Below are 23611 nucleotides of genomic sequence, written 5' to 3'. Positions count from 1 at the left end.
GAAAAGTAGCGGGAGGTCTTTGGTACGCTCCATGATCACGTTAGACGCCTTATGAAATTATGCGGGAAACATATTTTTACAAGTTTATTTATTGTAATCACCCTAATTATATAAAAACATCTATTTTCACATGTCTTCGAATACGAAAATAATCTTACATTTGTGCTTATAGATAAATTTAATAACGTAAAAGCTACATTACGACAAACTTGAATACAAATTTTTTAATCTCAAACATTAACTGCTCTACCACTAAACTAACAAATAACAACCCACCATTTATTATTGGTGGGTGTAAATATGTCCAAGTTAAGCATGCCAACATTTAAAATTTAAGAAATTTTATGATGAATGGGGCAAACGAATTCATATAAAACAAATTAAATTTATTTTCATTATAACAGTATGGAACATAATCTAGTGACGAGTCATCAATCGTTGATTATTTTCCTAGTTGGGAAAAATTAATCTTAGATACATCAAATTTCAACCAGAACATGTAACTTGATGTACAAAATTTAGATAATTTATTTTCTTAATTTGATTTAAAAATACATTTAATACTATTCTGACGCGTTAATGAAATTAACAAGCAATGATTGACGTTCTGATTTGGTATTGGGAAAAAAAGAAGATTTGGTATTGAAATCATAATCTTTAATCATAGTAATATTTATCTCCTATAATAGTTTCAAAAACAAAATATATCTTCTACAATTTAATCAGATAAAGAAACAAGAAAAGTAATACTCCTAAATTGATAGAGCTCATCATTCTATTGAATCACACATGTGCACATAAAATTATATTCTAACTAATTAATTATTTTGCAAATATAAATATTATTTGAAGATAAATTAATTAAATTTGCTATGTACTAGTAATGACAAAGTTGAAACATTACAAAAAAAATAGCAAGAGAATGAGTTTGATTATATTTGGATATGTTTATTTCCTTTATCATGTTTTAGTACAATTACTCTGCCTAGATTTTAAAATATACATACCAAACTTTACTTATATAGTTATCTCTAAATATACTTTAATGTAATTTAACTAGATGGCATAACACAAAAGTCCTTTTAATGAGATTAATTTTACTTGGATATAGTTATTTCCCATCATATATATTTGGTGTTATATTTTTAATGAATATTAACTAATTAACAAAGTTGAAACATTACAAATTTCTTTTTAGTAAGAGATATTGAATTCAATTGTACTTAGATCCTATCATGTATGTCTGGTACTATATTTTTAATGAAATTTAAAGTTAAAACTGACTATTTTAATTATGGAAGATATGCACATTTTAAATTGGTTTACTATATATTTATAATATTATATAAATATAATTAGTGGCAAATCCTAATGGTTTAGATATTCTCATGTTTATTGGGTCCACATTTTTGTTTGGAAATGCTGGTTTTTTGGCCCACGATGTAAACATGGTACAAAAAAATATCCACCGACGAATCCAAACAAATTCATACTTTTATTGTTTTCCTATATAGAAATCTCATCAAAATATAGATATTATACACAAATTTACTTAATTCATTTTTTAGTATTCGTTGCAAATATAAGCTACAAATAAAATCAAAAGAGAGGCTAATGGGCTTTTGGGCCCAGTAGCATAAACCACTTGGATTTTGGACATTGTACATTCCATTTAGGATTTAAATGCCAGACAATTTTTATAATTGCATATATATTTTTCGTTCATATACAAAAAAAATACATGCAAAGACACACCTGTTGTCATAAAAAATATACTACTACTCTCCATTGCTATGAATTTAGCTTTGCAACTTAAATGGGCGGTTGTCGATGAAGCGTAACTTACTTGTTAAGACGATTCCTCTCTAATCAAGAAGTCGGGCTTCGAGCTATCGGTAAATTGAAACATAAAATGGGCTATTTTTTAAAAAAAATTGTAGATTAGAATGAAAGCATATCATTTTACAAACTAATACAACTACTAGAGCTAACTAGCTACTTACCTCTACCATCTTAATTTCACAAAGATGAAATAAAATTGGAAATTGATGATACTCTCTCTCTCCCTCTCTCAAATTGAATCAAGGGCTATAGAAGGTGGGCCCACACTTACATTTCCAACCCTCTGGTTCATAATTAGTGTATAAAACCCCAAAATGTGTTGTGGTTGGAACTTGGATTGCTTCACATGGCTTACACCCATAGCACTTGTGCTCACAGCTTGGTGGCTTTGACCCCAATTTCTTCAATTGCTTGTACTTCCCTTCTCTCTCCACCACCCCCTTCACATTCAAAAACACAAATAAATCAAACCAATTTTAATAATTAGTAGTAGTAGTAGTACTATACAAACACATTATGCTAATTTATGCACCTCAATTGGGATTGAAGAGTTGCCTTGGTTTTTGACATAGCCTGCCACATCACAAATGCAAAACAAAATTATTGCAAGAATGAATAGATTTTCACTTCTTGTAGTGAGAAATGAGAAGAAATTGGAAAAGAAAAGAAACCTTGAATATTACTATTATTATTAGTAGTAGTAGTAGTAGTATTCTTTAGTGGGAAATTCCTACTTGTTGCTCCTTCCAAATTGAGCAACATCACAAACAAGAAAACAAAACCATATATTCTTCTTGCCCTCTTCATATTTTCAAAACCCTCAAATGGCTATTGTGAAAGAGAAATGAGTGGCAATTCTTGAATATTTAAGATGGCAAGCATATATAAGTAGGAAAATTCATCACAACTCCCAATACTCTCTCTCCTCTATGTGTATAGAGTGGTGGTAGGCTGAGGGGGAGGGGTTGCTTTAGAAACAAGTGATTCTAAATTCTGAGTGGAGACTTTTTTTTTTCTTCTTTTTATCCTATATAGTTTGACAAATATAGCTGACACATGACACAGGAATCAACCCAACCTTTTATCTTAAATTGCTTGAATCATCAATACAAGTCATCCCATAAATGACAAAATATTGAAAGGGGGAATACTAATTTGGAATTGAAGCAGAATGCATGGAATGTAGAGCCGCAATTTTTATTTATGGGACTTGTCACATTTCCATAAGTATGAGTTACAAGATGTTTTGAGATAGGAGAGGCTACAATTTTAACCATATTTTGGGATAAGGTTAATCATTAGTAGATGATTACCACTTCACACACCTATGTGTAAATAGTGACTCCCTTTAATGAATAATCTATTAATTTTATCATCCTTATAAAATTTGGCAAAATTGTGATAAATCAAAATCCAAGAAAAAAAAATCCCATCTTTTTATAACCACTTTGTTGGAAATGAAAGACAGCATTTATAATGAGAGAATTAAGAGCCAATGATCACTCACTTGTCATGTAAGAATTTTGACAAGATCAAATCTGTTAAGCAGCATTTAACACTCTAGCTAGAATTTTATTTTATTTTATTTCAATTTTTTAGATGAAAAAAACAGCTAACAAACCACATCATCTCAATCTTTGCAATCAGCCCTGAGAAAAAAAAGGCTGTAAATTAGGGTCTTGGGATTAGTGAAATTAGTTCACAGAATTAATTCTATGATATTTGAGATGTGTGATTGACATTTGAAATTACCCAAAAAGGGTCCCCCAAATATTTGATGGACTGTAGATTGAAATATTGCAGAAAATACTAAATAAATACAAGTAAATTGGTATACAGCAGAGCAAATGTGTAAGTCTCTCAATTGTCTATCGGTGATAAATGGTGTGCTTTTTTTTGTTAAGTCACAGAGGGATTTGATGATACACTGAAAAAATGCATGCATCGTACACTTTGACTCTCTGTCTCTATCGTTTCACTTCAATTTCAAGAACCCAATTTTTTTTGTCTAGTTTTCAAGAAAAACAAAATTAGACTATGAAAGAGCTATATTTATTGAGTGATGATAAATAATTAAATTTTGTACAACCAAGATAATGTTATATTAATAATTTGTTGTATTAATTATATATTAAATAATAAATATAATAAGTGGATAAGTTACAAAGACTTATTAGCCTTTAACCTCATTTTTTATTTTTATATTTTGAATTTTCTTTCTATTATTTTTAAAATTTGAATTAAAGTATGCACTAATTATATTTATGGTTCTAAAAAAATTATACACAAATCATATGATCACAACATTATACACTTTCCATGTACTACATTCACAAATTTTAATTAAATGCATAAATAAACTTATTTTTTTTCAAAATAAACTAATTTTTGGTTGTACAAAATTTGATCACGTAGATTTGTTGATATTTATAACACATAGTAGGAGTAGTATTTATTAAAATATTTTTATAAATTCAAAATTATTCATGTTACCATGTAGCCCCTCACATAAAATATAGAGATTCAAGTAGTAAAATTAAAGATTGGGGTTATGAATTTGAGACCAAACATGAATCAAATGAATATACTCCCTCCCTCCGTCCTAAAATAAGTGACCACAAATTTTTCGGCACGAGATTTAAGGAAATGGGGTTTTGTTAGTAAAGTGGAAAGTGAATAAAGTAAGAGAGTTAATAAAGTATAGAGAAAAAGTAAGAGAGAATACCAAATAAGGAAATGAGTTACTTATCTTGGGACGTCCCAAAAAGGAATATGAGTCACTTATTTTGGGACGGAGGGAATATGAAAAATTATGCAAACTTGATAGATGAAAAAGTAACTAAATATTTAAATAGTTGAAGCACTGTTTTGGTCATGCTCCATGCGAAAGTAATCAGAATGTTTCTGACAAAAAGATTTAAAGATTAAATCCTGAGGTGGCAGATGACAGATACTATATGCATAAAAACGAAATAATTGAATTGACTAGTGTTGGAACCAAGAGTGATTAAAGCATAGTACTAGTATCCTAATTTTTAATAAAATATTTTAATCTAAACAGTAAACAGTAACATTCGTTGTAATAGTGATATTTTTTCTCTGTCATGAGTTTTAGATGGAAAATTAGTTTGTCATTTAAGTACTAGTACTCCATTTTGAGGTTTTGGAAATGTTCTCAACTTCAAAATTAAACTTGTAGTACTTCCTCCGTCCGCAAAATATTATTCATATTTGACTCGACACAAGTTACAGACATATAAAGAAAAGTGAGTGAAAAAAGTTAGTGAAATGTGGATTCCACGTTTATATATTAGTTTTATAATAGAATGTGTGTGTAATGAGGTAGTGAAAAGTGTGCACTAATTACGAAAAATGAAGAAAAGTAAAGTGGACAACATTTGACAGACGATCGAAATGACAAAAATGAACAATATTTTACGGACAAAGGGAGTAAATACTTCTTCAAGCACATTTTATTTTTAAAATTATAATGTATAATTATAGTACTAATAATTACTACTACTATTTTGTCTTTGAACATCCCTACTTAGTGGCAGTTTCCGCCCAAATCTTGAAGGATTGCGGTTTACTTTCATTCTCCATTCACCATTCATTGCTAGTGACGGCAGACGCGCAACTTCTGCCCATTGATAACCTTTTTTATTGTCTCCGACTTGACGAATTATATTTTTCAGAACCAACACTAGTTGAAATAGTGAGGGGACTGAAATCATAATTATTTATTCAAAAAATGGATATAATTTTAGTATTTTACGATAAAAATCATTGGGATGTTGAGAGTAGTTAAGTATTTATTGAAGTTATGAACTTTGAATTGGTAGCTGATAGATTGATAGTCAAAGGCTGCGTACGTGTATTTGTTTTTTTCTAAAGCAGTTAAAATTAGTTTATTTTCTTTCACCATATTGTTTAATGTCTAGATTGCCTGATGCAATTTTTCAGTCGAGATTTCAAATTCTGAGCACTTTTTCAACTGTGTGTAGCATTGATCACAATCATTATAACTTATAAGACCACCCAATACTTTTTCTTATAATCGTAAAAATTGTGTGAAAATTTAAAAATGAATACTACTCCAATTATATTAGATTTGTAAAAAAAATCAAAAGACGCTAAGCAGAGGTGGAAAATATGTAACTAAAATGATAATACTTCCTTTTGAAAAAAATTATCGATATATATTACTCACACACAGTTTTAAATAAGGGATATTGGCATCTAATATCACGAAACTTTTAAAAATTTGGGTTTTTCCCACGAACTTTAAAATTGACAAATAATATCACGAACTTTATCTTGAGTTTGTTTTTTCACACGAATGAAAAAATTCATGTTATTTTAATAGATTGAAGAACAATTTTTGAGGGTGTGCTTCAAGAAAAAACTATCTTCAAATATTGAAAAACTTGAAACTTTCGAAATTGTTGTCGAGAAATTACGAAAAAAAATCGGTATCATAGTATTATTTGTGGGAATTTTTTCATTCGTGGGAAAAAACAAACACGTGGTAAAGTTCGTGATATTATTTGCCAATTTTAAAGTTCGTGGAAAAAACCTAACTTTTTAAAAGTTTTATATATTATATGCCAATATCCCTTTAAATAATACTTTATCATAACAATTTGAGTTATGGAGTATATGCTATTGTACTTTGGGTGTATATTATAATTTATAAAGTGATAAACTTATGGTTATTGCTCATGAATCATGAACTTAGAACTTAGAAGGTTAGTTGGTCTTTATAAAAGGATTAAAAATGATATGTAACCCCGAGTTGGCCTTTAATAGGAGATTTCTAATTTTCCAATTAGCTGAAAATAATACTAGTTTCTTATTTAACAGTGGGTTAAAGTTCAGACTGATTAGTTGGGCTAAACTATGATCTGGCCCAATGATGAATTGGCTATCTAGCTTGGCCGGACCATTTGTCAACAACTCCTCTCTTTTTTTTCTTTTTTTTTTTTTTTTTTTTTTTTTTTTTTAATTTCTTGATGATGTGTTTCACTATTGAATTACTCCCTCCGTTCCAGATAATTCGTCTCAGTTTTCCATTTCGACTCGTCCCACATAATTTGTCATATTTCACTTTTACCATTTTTGGTAGTGGACCCATATTCTACTAACTCATTCCTACTCACATTTTATTATAAAACTAATATATAAAGATAAGACTCACATTTCACTAACTTTTTCAACCCACTTTTCATTACATTCTTAAAACTTGTGCCCGGTCAAAGTGACCCGAATTATCCGGGACGGAGGGAGTATATTACTATATTCTTAAGGGAGCACATTATGTTATTGATATGTGTTTGCAATATTTGTATTACATATTATAAATTTTTCTGACTAACTCTCCGATTTCATCTCCATGGATCTCTTCTCCACTTCATCTTCATGTCTTCATCGATGTTAGCCTTTGACTTTTGAGATTTGGGCCAATTTCGACTACTTTTCTTTCCACCTCTGTATCTCGATTCTCTTGTCCATAGCTGATCATCTATCAAACCACTTTCATTCTTCCTTCCGTTGACTTTGCCAAAGCAAATCAGGAAAAGAATCAGAGTTCAGAGATGGCTGCGACGGCTCATGCATCACTCGTGTCGTTGTTGAATACCTTGGATCAAATCCAGACTCATCCGGCCCTCTCCTCTTGTTTCGACAAGCACCACTTTCAATCGCTTCGCGAAATCGTTGACTTCCTTGTCGATTTCGTGGAGAATTATTCAAAAGAAGCAGAAGATCTGATGAGGCCAATCGGGGATGCAGCTCATGAAGCTGAAGACACGATTGAAGTCGAGGCTGCTGATCTTATTCGCGGAGAAAGTCCATCTGCGTTGCTCCATCCGGAGAGGATCATGCAAGAGATGAGCCTCATCAAGGAAAAGGTTATCAAGTTTAAAGATGAATCTGGATATTCCATAATATCTTTACATCCGCCACCGCCACCACCTCCTCGTCGTGCAACTAAGAAGATTACCATGCTGGGATTTGACGGCTACATGGAGCAGCTTCTGGATGAGCTCACCGGGCATGATTCTCATCGCCGAATACTCCCAATTGTTGGAATGGGAGGCGCTGGTAAGACCACTCTTGCCAGGAATGTCTATGAAAATTCACTCGTGTTATATCGTTTTGATGTTCGTGCTTGGGTTACTGTGTCTCAAGAATATAGTGCAACTCATATGCTGTCACAAGCACTTTCATGCTTTGGGCAATCCGGGAATATAACTGATGATGAACTAGGTATAAAGTTACATAAGTATTTATTTGGTCGGAGATATCTGATTGTATTGGATGATATGTGGAGTGTTGAGGCTTGGGAAGAGATACAGAATTTCTTCCCAGAAAATGGTAATGGAAGCCGAATTATTGTGACCACCAGGCAACAAGAATTGGTTGATTACTTCGGCTCCTCTTCACTCGCTGTGGGTTTTCTTGATTATGAAAATAGTTGGAACCTTTTTTGTGAAGCAACATTTGCAGAACAAAAATGCCCTCCTCAACTCGAAGGTATAGCAGAGAAGATTGTCAAAAAATGCAAAGGACTTCCACTTGCAATCCTTGTGCTCGGGGGGCTTCTTGGAAAAGGACCAAGGACGCAAGAGCATTGGGAGGAAATCGCAAAAGACAAGAGCTTGGTCATGGAATATTCAGATGATGGCGACAAACCATACAACATCTTGTATATGAGTTACAAGTACATGCCTGTTTGGTTGAGATCATGCTTTCTTTACATGGGGCTATTCCCAGAAGACCATCTAATAGATGTGTCCTGTCTTATCAAGATGTGGGTTGCGGAGGGCTTCATAAAACCAACTGAAAACCAGACTTTGGAACAAGTCGCTGAGAGTTACATGAAGGAGCTTGTTGATAGGAATCTTCTTTTAGTTGGTAAGTCGAATGAACACGATAAAGTTTTAAGTTATTGCCTTCATGATCTCGTACGAGAGCTGTGCATAAAGACAGCAAACATAGAAAACTTTTATTGTGTCCAAAGAGACGTAGGTGGGGGGCGTCATTTCATATGTGATGAAAGATCGACAAGTTTCTACCCTCGAGAATCTCTGATCGGTTTTTCAGAAAAGCCATCAGTTATCAGGCCTCTAGTGCTGATGAGGGGGCAAAGAGAAGAGCCAGTTAAGTATAGATTGTTGAGAGTGTTAGTTGATGATGATAGTTGTCTAGACCCTTCTTTTCAACAAGTTAACATGCGCTACATATCTCAGGATCATCTTCCAAAAAGACTGCCAATTCCTTGGTCGATATCATTATGTTGGAGTCTGCAAACATTGATCATGGGACAAGATGGTTTTGTTATATTACCATCCGAGATTTGGAGGATGCCACAACTTAGGCATATTGAGATTTATTTATTGCATATTCCTGATCCTGATCCGGACGAGATCTTTGTTTTACACAACTTACAGACGTTAAAGAGTGTAGAGGAGCTCATTTTCACTGAGAAGCTGTGCGCCAAAATACCCAATATTAGAGAATTGGAGGTTGGATACACTTCTTTTGAAGAGCAAGGTTGGTCTTCACACTTGCGTAACGTTGGCCGCTTAAGCAAGCTTGAATCGCTAAGTTGCATATGCATATGCATAGAAAAGCCTTATGGATCTTTGTTTGAGTACCTTAAACTGCCTAATTCAATCATGGATCTCACTTTAGACGATTGTTATATTGCATGGAGTGACATGACAATGATTGCTTCTTTGCCTCATCTTCAACTTCTTCAATTAAAAAGGCATGCAGTGGTGGGAACAGAATGGAAATTTGCTGAGGAAGAATTTCGTAGCTTGAAACATCTTACCATTTGGTATAATTATGAGTTGACTAATTGGATTGCGGACTGGTCCAATTTTCCAGTGTTGGAGACGCTTTATCTTCATAGTCCTGGTTATCTGGTTGAGATTCCTCTAGATATTGGAGAAATACCAACACTCGAAAAAATATCTGTTTATGATGGTTCGATGTCGACTATGATGTCAGCAATAAAGATATTAGAGCAACAAGAGAGTCTTGGAAACCAATCCCTCCACGTGCATATTTATTCAGACAATAGACAGAGACAGATCCTCGGACTATACGAATCCACAAATCTCCATTTTTCTGGTCTCTACTGATAGGTACTGAAAATCATTTTATTTATTTATTTTTCAAGTGTTTGTTATACGGGTTTGCTGTGGCTGAATGTACGGTAGGGGATCCAAACCCTTGTTATACGGTGTAGAGGTAGCGTGTTTTTATTTTGTTTATAAAGGTGTTATGTTATATAGTACTCCACTTTAATACATCTAAATTACTTTTTGTTTTTTTCACGTGGAGGCGCGGGATTTGATCGAGAAGCTGCTGCTGAAGGATCTGACACAGACATGCAGGACGTACCGACTACCGGTCACTGGACTGCCGGAGGTGCGGGGGCAGTGGTGCTTTTGAAGTTTGAACTAGTACTATTATTTTTGCTCTTAGAGCATGAATAACCCTGGCCCGGATTCGGGCTGCAAGTCCCCTCCACGTCATCATTCCCTCAAATTAGGGGTCCAGACCACAATTCCATTAACACCGCAGGCCACAATTCAGGCCACAACTATTCATCTGCACTATTCACAACATATTTTAATTGTAAAATAGAATACGTTGAACAATTAAAACCGGGAAAATTTATTGTTCAGTCAGAAAATAAGAAAAGAAAATTACAAATCCTAGAAAAAAAAATTTACCAATCCTAGAGAAAGAAAATTACCAAACCTAGAAACAAGAAAATTACAAATCCTAGAAAAAAGAACTACTTTTTCTTCATTTGTGCGCGAAGGTATTCGATCATCTCACGGTGCAATTCGAGCTCGTACTCCGACATTCTCGAGGTATCCCTCGATGTCAACTCCGTCAGCTGGCCCATCCACAACGTAATACTCATATCTGACATAGAGTCTGATATCTTGTCCAAGGAAGGATTGGGTGGCGGCGGCGGCATAGCGGAGTAGCTCGCAGTTGCCTTCCCCTTTGCTTTCCTCTTTGCCGCCTTTGTGCCCATCGGACGGCTTTCAGTACCAGGAGATGAGAGGAAGAAGTCATCGTCTGTCACGTTGAGGTCGATTGGCGGACCTCCTTCGCTTGAAGTGTAGTGTCCGGCGGCGACTTTGGTTCTCTTCGCCGCCGCTTCAGCCCCACCAGTGTACTTCGGGCTCTTCTCGACAAGCTTCCAAACGTCGAAGTACTTGAAGTGCTTCTTCCCGTCAGCGAAGAAATCTGCCTTGGCCTTGTCCACAAGGTCCATCTCGCTGTGCCCGCTCGGCCACATCCGGACTACGTTAGTCCACTTGCCATTCCACTTGTTAATGTCCTTCTGCACCCGACCCCAATGCTTGCGTAGCTTCACGTAGGTACGCTCGAACGAGCCTTCGGGTCGACCAGCGTTGTACTTATCCGCAATCCGCTGCCAGAACACTTTGCCGCTTTGCTGGTTGCCGATCACAGCGTCCTCGGAGACGTCGACGTAGTTCTTGGCCAGCCACATTGTCTCCTGCGGACTGTACTTCTTCGGCCCATCCTCATCGGCAACCTTGCCCTTGCCCCTCCGTGGAGCTGGCTCCATATCGCTGATATCGTACTCATCAGTGCTAACCGGCGATTCCATGTCTACATTGGTAGGCAGCCCGGGACTAGGTGTTGCATCTGGATCGGGTGTCGGCGGCACTTGCCAGTTCTGGGAGTTCACGAAATCGTCCATTTGGCGTTGGTCGCTGTTAAACCAATCCATAGAACTCAAGAAGTCTTGAAATGCTAGAGGGTTGGGAGAGAAGTGAGAGTTTGTGTGGAAGAGTTACAAAAAATAAGCAAATATAGTGTATAAATAGAAAACCAAAAAAAAAAAAAAAAAGAAATTCGGTGGGGACTTGCGGCCCGACCCGAACACAATTAACGCCGGGACGGGCCGCAACCGATGCGGCCCGGGCATGGATAACGCCGGCCGGGACGTGACGGAGGGAGAGGCCCCGGGACGCAATTGCGTCCTCGGGACCGGCCTGGGCCGTGCCGCTCTCCCCTCCAACGCTAAACACAGGCCGGGACTCGCGAGTTGCGGCCCGGCCCAGGCGCGTTATTCATGCTCTTATGTTATTGTTAATCACAAGATGAGGTTTTGGGTTTTTGGTTGATTAAGATTTTTCCGTGTGAATATTTGGTGCAAATTGTATGCTAGTTTAGATTTGATTGTTATCTATCTGTACAAATTTTGGAAATGTTTGAATAGGTTGGGATCCCCTGCCACAACAGGAGATGATATGCGGATCCACACCTTGTATTAATATTACATACTTATACTTATACTTATTGTGCGGATTAGGGATGTCAATTGGGCTAATTCGCTCGGGTTTGGGCCAATCCACTCGGATTGTCGAGCTATTTGGGTGCGGGTTATTCGGACTGTGAATTTTTCGGGTTATAAATTTTTGGCTCTAACCCTAAATCTTCGGGTTTCGAGCTAACCCACGGGCTATTCGGGTCGATAGTAATCTTATATGTTACATTCTATCAAATCCAATATTCTAAATTATTAAAAATCATATTGTCGCAAATAGTAAAGTTTTATCAAACTGATCAAGAGAAAGAAAATAATAGCAATTGAAAATTGAAACAAAATAGATAAACATATCGTTTAATTAATAGCACACATGAATCTGACTACAATTAAATGGAAATCATGCATTTCATATAACCCTAACTTTCAATTTGATAGAGAAGACATAATTACCATATATTCTTAATATCAATGTTGTATTTAATATTGATATTACCAAATATACTTCATATAAGTATATAATCCAAAATTTTAATTATATTTTTATATTAAATGCTCAACCCGCGGGCTAACCCGCAACCCACCCGCGCATAACCCGTCGACCGGAACGGGTTAGCCCGTATAGCCCGCTTCTGAATATGAGTTACGATTTTCCGGCCATAATCCTATGATTTTACCGGGTAACTCGGACTGACCCATGGATTTCGGTCTAGATTGACATCCCTAGTGCGGATCCACACCTTGTATTAATATTACATACTTAATTAAAAATTCAAATTCTCTGCAAAATTGAAGCAACGAATTGAAGATGGCGGCGGCGTATGCCGCTCTGGTTTCCCTCACTCACATCATACACCAAATCGAGCACCATCCTCGCCCTCCGCTCTCTCTCGACAAGCAACAAGTCGATGCCCTCACTCAGACCCTCAATTTCCTCCAACAATTTCTCGAAACCGCCGGCTACAGCGAAGAAGCAGCTCAGTCCTTGGAGACGCGCATCGCGGCCGCTGCTCACTTCGCCGAAGATGTAATCGAATCAGCGATCTCGGATCGAATTCTCAATCAAACAAATTACGCCGACTTCCACCGCAGTTTCGAAGGTGCGATACAGCGCATGAATTCGATCGCGAGAGAGGCGATCGAGATTAAGGAGAAGAAGCTAGGGAGAAGCCGCTCGACTTCGATTGCCGTTGGATCGACGAGATCTGCTTACACGGAGCAGAAATTCGTCGCGGTGGGGATAGATGATGCATTGTACGAATTGCTTGATAAGCTCACTGGAGGAAACAGCTCTGATTGCCTGATCGTCTCCATTGTTGGCATGGGCGGTATTGGTAAGAGCGCACTTGCTAAAATTCTGTTTGAGAATGAGCTAATTGATTACCATTTCGACATTTTAGCTTGGATCACAGTTTCTCAGGAATACAGTGTGTGGTCTCTTTTACATCTTCTCTGTGTCAAAATTACGACAGATTGGGAACCCTTGAAAGCTATGAGTGAAGATGAATTAGGAGAAATTATATATAGAAAATTGTGGAGAGGGAGGTATTTGATAGTGATGGATGATATTTGGGATATTGAGGTTTTGAAACAGCTTAGAATCTTCTTCCCAAATAACAGAAATGGGAGTAGAATTGTGATCACCACTAGGCTATCAAACTTGACATATGAGCTAAGTAACTGTTATATGCATGTGGTGAAATTCTTAGATGAGGATGCGAGTTGGGATCTACTTCGTGAGAAAGTATTTGGGGAGGGAAATTGCCCCGTTGAATTGGTGGAAGTTGGAAAGAGGATTGCTAAAAATTGCAGTGGAATTCCTCTGTCAATTGTTGTTGTTGGAGGGCTTCTAGCTAAGTCTGAACCAACACGAGAATATTGGGAGTATATTTTGGGAGATTTGAGTTCTGTTGTGAATTCAGAGGATGACGAGCACTGCTTGAAAATATTGCATCTGAGTTATAGGGAGTTGCCGGTGCACCTGAAGCCGTGCTTTCTCTATATGGTCGTGTTTCACGAAGATAGTGTTATTCGTGTCTCAACCCTTGTCAAGCTGTTGGTTGGAGAAGGATTTTTGAAACCAGTTACTGGGAAAAGCCATGAAAAGGTTGCAGAAGACTATGTAAAGGAACTTATTGATAGGAATCTCATTTTAGCAAGTTCATATGGTCATGATGGGAAAGCGAAAGTGTGTAGGATGCATGATCTGGTAAGGGACTTGTGCTTGAGAGAAGTCGAAAAGCAGAAGTTTTTCCGTACCCTAACAGAGAAGAGTCTGGGATTTCCACTAGATTTGAGCTCTGAACGTCGTATTGTTGTTAATAAACATAAGTCAGAGGAAGCAGATTCCCCTGATGAAGTCTTTGATGCCCTGGGATCTGCAATGTTTGCCCGTTCTTTGATATCGAAGTCTCAAGAACCTTTGCCGTCACTCAATCTTAGATTGCTGAGGGTATGCTCGTCAGTTGTTGAAAGTTTCCCGGTGGCTATTTTCCAGAAAGTTAATTTGAGTTATCTCTCTCTCACTGATGAAGTATTAAATCTGTTACCTAGAAGTATTCCTTCTTCAATCTCCCTCCTCTGGAATCTACAGATACTAATTTGGAAAACTAATGCAACTGTACCATCTGAGATTTGGGAGATGCCTCTAATCAAGCATGTCATTTTCAGCAAAGCTGAGCTCCCAGATCCACCCGTAGATGATGATGGCATTGTGTTGGAAAACCTACAGACGCTCATGAAGATACATAATTTCAAGTGTACTGAAGAGGTGGTTAGGAGAATTCCGAACATCAAGAAGTTGAAGATATACTATGAGGACTTCACAGAAGGGCCTCCTCGTAGCTGCATTGACAATCTTGTCCGTCTTTATAAACTCGAATCACTTAGCATAGTCATTGATCCCTTCCCCAATGTGCATGAAACTCGGAGGCACTTGGTGCAGAACCTCACCTTCCCACAATCGCTCAAGAAATTGACTATAGGTCACACTCATCTCCACTGGGAAGACCTGAATACCAAGATAGGCTCGTTGCCACTTCTCGAAGTCCTCAAACTGAAATGGAAATCCTTCATCGGGCCCAAGTGGGAAACAGTTGAAGGTAAATTCTGTAGTTTGAAATTCTTGGTGGTTGAGTTCTGTGATCTGGAGCAGTGGATGACAGAAAGCACCCACTTTCCTCGCCTCGAGCGCATTGTTTTGAGAGAGTTACCGTTGTTGAAAGAGATTGATTCGGTTATAGGAGATATACCAACACTTGGATCAATTGAGTTGGAATTTTGCACCGTTTCTGCTGTCATCTCTGCTAAAACATTACTGGACGAACAAGAGGAACTCGGAAATGATGGCCTTCGAGTTCGAGTTTTGCTCTTGGGAAAGAACAAGTCGGTGGAGAGCTTAGCAAGCCCCAACTTCCAAGTGGAAACCTGAAACAGCCATGATCGAGGTTGTCTCCTTTTCAAGATGGAAAGTGAAGGGGGAAACAAGTATGTTCGCTATCTCTTACTTCTTGCTCTAGTCTATGATTTGATATGTTTCTAGTAAGTTAATGTGTTAAATGCTCAAAATTTGCATGAACATAATTGGTAAGAAAATAATTGTCTTTGGGCCTTGAAAGATCTTTTTCTTTACTTTGTTTTATTGTCAACGTATATTCCATTCGTCCATAAAAAATAGTCTCATTTGTTTTTTACACAAATTTTAATGTACAATTGGTAAAGTAGGAGAGAGAAAGAAAAACGTGGATAAAGTAGAAGAGAGAAAATGGTGAGAAAGTTTTCATAAATAGTATAAATGAGACTATTTTGTGGATATACCAAAATGGAAATATTGAATTTTTTTGTGGACGGAGGTAGGTGTAAACTGTTTATTCCTCCACGCAGTAAAAAGTAAGGTATATTAATCATAATTAACTAACACGTGATAAAGTAGAAAGAATTCTTTTTCTTTTTGTTTGCTTGCACTCCAGGGATCAGCATAGCTTCTTGCACACAATAATATCAACATTTTTTAGCTGATCTATGTCTTGAATCTTGATATCCCTTCATCACTTTGCATTCTTTTTTTATTCTCTATTATAACGAGAAGAGAGAGAGAGAGAGAGAGAGAGAGAGAGAGAGAGAGTTTTGCTGACAGTGAGAGCCTGTTCATGGTTGACGCCCAATATGTGTACGCCGCATTACTGTTACATCTATGCATTTTGTGTTATTTGTGAAGCTTATTTACATTATTATGAAATCTATTATTATCTCCTATTATTTTGCCAATATCTGCCATGGCACCGCCATAGCGTTGTTGTGTCATGGCACCGCCACGGGTCTTTAAATCGTGGACGGAGGGAGGGAGTATATGATATAGACATACAACAAAATAGGACTATATGACATAGAGTCCCATTATATGCAAATCCACTCATTATTGCCTAACCGTAGAACCATACCAAATTAGAGTTTTTAGATTTAGTTTTTTATGGAACGGAGGGAGTATATTAGTAATATTTTATTTATTTATTGACTAGCCATATCCACATGGCAGTTTTTTGTTCGACCGCCATACGCCATTAACAACGTACCGTATCTCACCTCAGGTCTCATGTTACAGTAATCCGGCCGAGCAGAAGGTAAGCTAACTGCTAACGATCCAAACACCAAAGAAGACAACATGGATCTCTTGAAGAAAGCATTCAACAAATTGATGACATGCCAAGCATCAGCTGGGATGAAAGAGTAATGTTGTCACCAACACCACACCAAATGCCACTGTATCAATTGATGAAGTCAATTGATGAAGACCTTTCGGCCATCTATCAAGAGTCCCAACATCTTCAGAATTACTACGCTCAATTCCACTCTCAACTCGAAGGTTATCTTGATCAACAACTCAGTGTTTATGATGGTATCAAGCGTCTAACTAGGGACGATGAGAGACAGGAACAACTGAAAGAGTTCAGAAAGAAAATATTGAAACTGAAGCTTATGAGTCCTTCAAAGTACAGAGTTGGAGCAGATAACGTTCTACTTCGTAAGGAGCTGGCATTCTTGAACCAATACAAAAAGAACACCCCCACCATCTCTATGAATGTACCTCACCTCCACGGAAGTTCTGTTTTTGAGACAAGCATGGAGTTCAACTACTTTGAGCATCGTTACTTTAAAGAGCTCGATAATAGAAAGAAGCTGTGCTTGCTGTGCTTCTCTGTCTTCCCCCAAGGAGCCGTGATCCGGAAGAGGCTGATGCTGCACTGGTGGGTGCTTGAAGGCTATGCATCATCTGAGGAAGTAGCAGCCGTCTACTATGAAGAACTGATGCGCTGGGGCTTCATTGAGCCCGCGAGCGACAACAAGGCCAGTAGCTGCAGGCTTCACCCCTTCCATCGACTAGTGTTGGTAGAGCTAGCTGTGAGGGCCAGATTTTTCAATTTCGAAAGCTGTGGAGAAGCTTCATCGAATTTCTCAGGGTGTTTCCAAGCATGCTTAAAAGCAAATTCTAATAAGCATGATCAAGAATTGGGGAAACTTCATCTGCTGCTGAATTTGAGTGATCAGTACCTGGAGTCCATAGACGAATTGTTACCCAAGATGACGAATCTGAATTTCCTCTACTTGGGTAGATGGAAGGCATCACAAAGTCACCACATTATACTGAGTCATCAAAACCCGAAGCTGGTTCAGCAGAAGGTGATGAGATATGTGAAGCTTCTAAGCCTTCAAGGCTTCTCAAATATAACATCACTTCCTCCTTGGGTCATGCGGATGAAGAATCTGGAGGTGTTGGATCTGAACTCTTGCTTTTATCTGGAGAGCATCCCGGAAAGCATACGCTATCTGGAGAAGCTAACAAACTTGGACATGTCCAACTGTTCTTTGCTGGATCACATGCCAAAGGGTATCTCGCTCCTCAAGAATCTTAAAGTGCTAAAGGGCTTCTTCATCAGTTATGGTCACGAACTCACAAAACCTGTACGCTTGATGATTTGCTGAACTTGAAAAAACTGGAAAAGCTTAGCATGTACACTGACGACCTGTATTTTCCTCGGGAGTGGCATGCCTTGGTTCTGCAGAAGATGTCCACTCTCACCAAGCTAACAATTGCTTGGGGAGTTCGTGACAGATATCTCAAAAGCAGTTATCTCCGAGATCTTGAAAAGCAGAAGAGATTTGACGCCAAATTTCCTCCTAACCTCGAGAAGCTGCATCTCAAGGCTTTCCCGGACAAGGACACTCCAAGCTGGCTGAAGCTTGAAAACATGGTACGGCTAAAGAAACTGTACATCACCGGGGGCAAATTGCGAGAACTTGATGCAACAGAGAGTGAGATCAGGATGAAGGTTGAGGTGATTCGTCTCAGGTATTTGCGTGAAATGGAGATGGATTGGAGGCGATTCCAAAGTTTGTTTCCCAGACTGAAGTATTTGGAGAAGTTTGATTGCCCAAAACTCAGTTTCTTCCCTTGTGATGCAAAGGGGGTGTGGAGCAACTAGCAACCGGTACCAAGATTATGTCGTACGTGAAGATGGTTTAGTACGTTAATTTTGTTTGTTTTATGTTATTTTAAATAATATTGCAATAAGAGTCGAGCGTAATTATAAGCTCTGTTTCGGGTTTTCTTTGTTGGTTCTTTCCCGGAATGCAAAAGAGAGTTGAACCAACTCTCGACTTTAGATAATAAAAATAGGGAACTTTGTTAACTTAATGAGATATCAAAATTCCCTTTAGTAGGAGTATATTTTTACTTCAACCGCAAGTTACGTTCCCTCATCAAACCCTAGATTTCGAGGAGTTGGTTGCTCGACGGGTAAAAATTCCCGCGAACAGACCCTTGGCCTTTGATCATTGGTTTGTTGCATTCGATCGCTTCTTGTGCAAAGATCATTTCATCATCTCTCCCAAATTAATTCATCTGTGTTGGATTTGATTACATTTTTTGTAAACTATTAGAGCATCTCCAATAAGGAAGGATAAATAAAAGAGGTAGCTCGCAGGGGCTTAGCGCAGTTGGTTCCGGGGGAGCAGATATTGCTACAAGGAGTTGGGTTCGAATCCCACTATTGGCGTGTGGGAGCTTCAATCTCTCAGGCACAAGTGTGAGGCCTTGGGAGATGTCCTCTTGTCAGGACAGTGGGTTGAAGACCTCCTCTCTAACGTGCCGCTGTGTACCCTGATTGAATCCCCTCACAAACTGTCGGGCCGGGGTGTGGGGGCGGCCAGGGTGACCGCATCACCTTTTTGCTACAAGGGTAAATAAAAGAGGTATATCATCTATATACCTCCTCAAAAAGTGAAATATACCCTTCCAAAAATAAACATACTCCAAAGGAAAAAAGGTATATAGAAAGGTAAATAATTTTTTAAACATAAAATAATAATACAAAATGCATTAAAAAACATAAAGTGTGATACCTTCTCCCTTAGAGAATGATTTTTCATGAACAGAAGACAAATATGGTATTTATAAAATTTTACCTTTCTATTGATGGAGAGGTAAAGATACATCTTCAAAATGGGAAAATGTATAATACCTTCTCAAATAGCTCTTTACTTGGAGAATAATTTTTCATGAAAAAAAGGTGATATGGTAGTTATATAAGTTTACCTCTCCATTTACCTCTCCTTTGGAGAAGCTCATATCACTTTATATTAGTCATAAGTATCTATTTTTAAAAATTAATTCATGAGAATTAAATACGAAAGAATACAAAATTAAATTGTAAAAGAGCATGTTAGTGGTTAAACTGAAAACTATAATTTTAATGAAACTTATATATCAATTGAAAATAAAATTAAATTGAACTAGAGGTAACATAGTTTAAAACAAAGTAAATTTGGAAAAGAGAAAGTTAATGAATTGAAAACAAAATTAAATTGAACTATAAAACAAAGTTAATTTGGAGAAGAGAAAGTTGGAGTATAATAAAAGAAAAATAGGATCTGTGAGAAAATAAAAGAAGAAATTATATTAGTATACAAGTTTTGTTGCTAAATTGATTAATTAATTATCCAAATTGAAAATAAAAAAAGGGCTATACTGCTCAAAGCCTTAAACCCTCTCCTCCCCCTGTGTTACTTGCCCTCCTCCGCCGCCGCCGCTGCCCCTCCGCCGACGCCGTGTTTCGGAAGAAGTAGGCTAAATCTCGATTTTAAACTCAAGGTGATTATTTTCGATTGAATTCCCCCTCTTTCAAATGATCTTTACTAGTAATTTGGATTTGTTGAATGCGAACATCATGTAGAGATTGGTGTTTTTTCTGTATTTGGAGCTATTCTTCAATTCAAAAACCGCAAATAATTTGTAAATCTCTGAGGAAATTCGCCACTACTTTATGCTGTAACTTTTGAGAAGGAAGGGGAATCAATCATCAATCATCTAGGTTAGGGCCGCGCACGGATTTAATTGTGAATGAGAAAGATGTGTGGCAGTGGATTTGCTTAGAGTTATGAAATGCTGATGAGAATGAAACCTAGATTATCTGGTTTTTAAATACCTAAGTTTTGGGAAATGGATGAATATGGTCGATTGAGATCTTCAGAAATTAGGAGATGAGTTTTGGTGAAATTGCCTTTAGAAGCTTTGATCAATTGAGCTAGTGGCTGTGAGCGCTAGGCATCAATGTATTTCGTTGGTCGAAACTGTGAGCGCTAGGCATCAATGTATTTCATTGGTCGAAACTGGAGTTATTATGAAATGCTGATGAGAATGAAACCTAGATTATCTGATTTTTAATTACCTAAGTTTTGGGAAATGGATGAATATGGTCGATTGAGATCTTCAGAAATTAGGAGATGAGTTTTGGTGAAATTGCCTTTAGAAGCTTTGATCAATTGAGCTAGTGGCTGTGAGCGCTAGGCATCGATGTGTTTCGTTGGTCGAAACTGGAGTTATGAACCTAGCCTGATTAGAATCCGCTGCGGCTTCCTTGGCCAAATGCGGCATGCATCTGGTTGTCTTATCTTGTTTTTTACTATCCTGTAGTTTGCATCTGGTTGTGGATTGTTTGAATCTATTGGTGTGATTGTTTCCGTTTCTTTTCAATGTTGAGAATCATGTTGTCTTCGTTCAGGTTATCACCTTTTTTTTTTTGTGGAAACGAAACAGGTGATTTGTAAGTTATCACATTCGGGCTTGCTTGATATGAACTAGTGATTGTTTTAGTAAATTGCCTTTCCATAGTTCTTGGCCGATGAACCATTCACATATCTTCACAATACTGACTCAAAGTAGCATTCTGGTGTGAAACTAAGATCACTTTAATTTGTCGTGGTGGTTAGATTTTGAGGTGGGGTAAACATCAAAAAGAAAGACTGCACGTACCCACTCCTTGTTGAGTTGCACATATGTGGTTTTTATCGAATGAAACAATGTCATGTTTGTAATACTACTAAATTATTCTGTTTCATCTTCCCTTGGAAAAGTAATGGCTAATTACCTAAGACAGGGATTGGCTGCATCTTCTTGTCCGTGTTGACTGTTGAGTATTCTACGTATGCTAGACGATCCTGTGGAAGATCCCGGATCGTTACTAACGTTTCTTTTTTATCTTCAGATTAATAGTATGGCCAGGGCTGAAGGTGACATCAAAGAACCGATGAACGAGCAAGCTATTGCAAATGTATATGCCTCCATGAGGAACGAAATCAACCAAATCTACTCCAAGATCACCGAGCTTGAAATGGAGGTCAGCGAGCACTCCCTCGTGGTCAACGCCATAAAACCGCTTGATCCATCAAGGCGGTGCTACCGGATGATTGGAGGCGTCCTTGTCGAGAGAACAATCAGAGAAGTTCTCCCGGCCGTGCAGAGGAACAAGGAGGGTCTCGAAGAGGTGATTGCTCGGCTCAATGAAGCGTCCGAGAAGAAGAAAAAGGACCTGGCCGAATTCGAGTCCAAGTACAAAATCAGAATCCGGAAGGGCGATGGTGAAATGAAGGATGAAAGTAAGAAGGAAGGGAACGCGCAGGGCGTCCTCGTTGGCCCTGCCGGATCGAATTAATTGCAGTTGAAGGTTATATGCTTCTGTATCATCCTGTTTTTTCCTTTTTATATCTATGGGTGTGCTGCTTGTTTAAAGTCTTGAAGCTTTTCCTGGGATAGGACATGATAACTTTGTACCGAGTCTAGTATCATTTTTTTTCTGGTTGGGCATGGTTAAAGGACCTCCTAAGAATCGCAACCATCCTTTTTTTTTAAAATAGAAGCTAAAATATGCAAATATAACTATCCCACGTGGATATGCATAAAGACTTCAAGACTTGAAAGTTGAAACAGTGAAACTATTATATTATACTCCCTCCGTCCCGCTTTAGGAGTCCCGGTTGATCAATTTTGGGCGTCCCACTTTAGGAGTTCCTGTTGAGATAAATTAATAAAAAACGCCTATAAGTGTTAAAAGTGGGTCCCAACATCCACTACAACTAATAAAAAAGTGTTAAAAGTGGATCTCAACCTCCACTATAATATTTATTTATTGGACATTCAATTAAAAGTGGGTCCCAACATCTACTACAATATTTATTTATTACACACTCAAACACTTTTTTCTTAAAACATGTGTCCGACTCAACCGGGATTCCTAAAACGGGACGGATAGAGTATAATTATAATGGGCCACTCCTCGTAATATTAATTGATTTTTGGATGGAACCTATGAATTTATGATATCTAATCTTCATGGTTAAATAGCCAAATGATTTTCTATTCTCACAATAACTAGAATTCTCATTTAAATTCTTCTTATATAGTATAATGAAAACAAGCAGAATAACAGACACTCTTTCTATTTCAATTTATGGTATGGTTTTTCGTAAGGAACGATTGGGGCCACTACAGATTTGGTTAGCCTCCAAAAATATAATTCTCTTTTTTATAAATGATTTTCTATTCTCAAAATAACTAGAAATCTCATTTAAATTCTTCCTATATATAATGAAAAAAAGCAGAATACCAGACACTCTTTCTATTTCCTCTTTCTATTTCAATTTATGATATGTTTTTTCAGTTTTTCTTGAGGAACGATTGGGCCACTAGAGATTTTGTTAGCCTCCAAAAACATCACTCTCTAGCAAAAAAGATTGAAATAAAATTTATGTTGAATTAAAAGTTATACGAGTATATGCTAATATGCGCAGAATATAGTAAAATTTATTACTACCTCCGTCCACCAAAATTTGTCCCATTTCACTTTTACCATTTTTGGTAGTGGACCCCATATTCCACTAACTCATTCGTACTCACATTTTATTATAAAACTAGTATATAAAAATAGGACCCATAATCCACTGCCTTTTTCAACTCACTTTCCATTATATTTTTTAAAACTCGTGCCGGATCAAAGTGGGACATATTTTGGTGGACGGAGGTAGTAATTGAGATTTATACGTGCACTAGTAAATAATTTGCCGAAAGCGTTCACAACTGAAACAAGTGGCCATGTGATTAAATTTGTTTTT

General features: G+C 37.3%; 5 protein-coding genes across 7 annotated transcripts; 4 read left to right on the top strand and 1 right to left on the bottom strand.

The window, feature by feature from the left end:
- Positions 1-2004: 2004 nt before the first annotated feature.
- LOC148923951 (EPIDERMAL PATTERNING FACTOR-like protein 5) lies at positions 2005-2693 on the bottom strand. The gene is made up of 3 exons (XM_089061142.1): positions 2514-2693; positions 2375-2415; positions 2005-2282 (listed from the first exon to the last, which is right to left on the bottom strand). The coding sequence occupies exons 1-3, from the start codon at positions 2647-2649 to the stop codon at positions 2082-2084; spliced, it is 378 nt and encodes a 125-aa protein (XP_088917268.1). The 5' UTR covers positions 2650-2693; the 3' UTR covers positions 2005-2081.
- Positions 2694-7229: 4536 nt separating this feature from the next.
- Positions 7230-10540, top strand: LOC125207060 (putative late blight resistance protein homolog R1B-16). Its single transcript, XM_089060555.1, has 2 exons — positions 7230-9995; positions 10195-10540. The coding sequence occupies exon 1, from the start codon at positions 7437-7439 to the stop codon at positions 9990-9992; it is 2556 nt and encodes an 851-aa protein (XP_088916681.1). The 5' UTR covers positions 7230-7436; the 3' UTR covers positions 9993-9995; positions 10195-10540.
- A 2417-nt stretch (positions 10541-12957) lies between these two features.
- Positions 12958-16898, top strand: LOC148923950 (putative late blight resistance protein homolog R1B-16). Of its 3 annotated transcripts, none has more exons than XM_089061299.1 (2): positions 12958-15655; positions 16770-16898. In XM_089061299.1, the coding sequence occupies exon 1, from the start codon at positions 12978-12980 to the stop codon at positions 15597-15599; it is 2622 nt and encodes an 873-aa protein (XP_088917425.1). In that variant the 5' UTR covers positions 12958-12977; the 3' UTR covers positions 15600-15655; positions 16770-16898. The 3 variants fall into 3 exon arrangements, with proteins under 3 accessions (XP_088917425.1, XP_088917423.1, XP_088917424.1); XM_089061297.1 differs by having other exon boundaries at positions 16756-16890; XM_089061298.1 differs by having other exon boundaries at positions 16704-16857.
- Positions 16868-18648, top strand: LOC148923949 (disease resistance RPP13-like protein 4). The gene is made up of 2 exons (XM_089061648.1): positions 16868-18127; positions 18169-18648. The coding sequence occupies exons 1-2, from the start codon at positions 16868-16870 to the stop codon at positions 18646-18648; spliced, it is 1740 nt and encodes a 579-aa protein (XP_088917774.1).
- Positions 18649-20175: 1527 nt separating this feature from the next.
- Positions 20176-22335, top strand: LOC148923948 (prefoldin subunit 2-like). The gene is made up of 2 exons (XM_089060460.1): positions 20176-20315; positions 21709-22335. Exon 2 carries the CDS (start codon positions 21718-21720, stop codon positions 22153-22155), a length of 438 nt encoding a protein of 145 aa, XP_088916586.1. The 5' UTR covers positions 20176-20315; positions 21709-21717; the 3' UTR covers positions 22156-22335.
- The last annotated feature ends 1276 nt before the right edge of the window (positions 22336-23611 follow it).

The sequence above is a fragment of the Salvia hispanica genome, chromosome 6 (genome assembly GCF_029641045.1).
Source record: "Salvia hispanica isolate PSC_SH4W2 chromosome 6, Shi_PSC_v1, whole genome shotgun sequence".
Taxonomy (NCBI): domain Eukaryota; kingdom Viridiplantae; phylum Streptophyta; class Magnoliopsida; order Lamiales; family Lamiaceae; genus Salvia; species Salvia hispanica.
The sequence above is the reverse complement of the archived record's forward strand: the minus strand, read 5'-3'. Positions and strand labels throughout refer to the sequence as shown.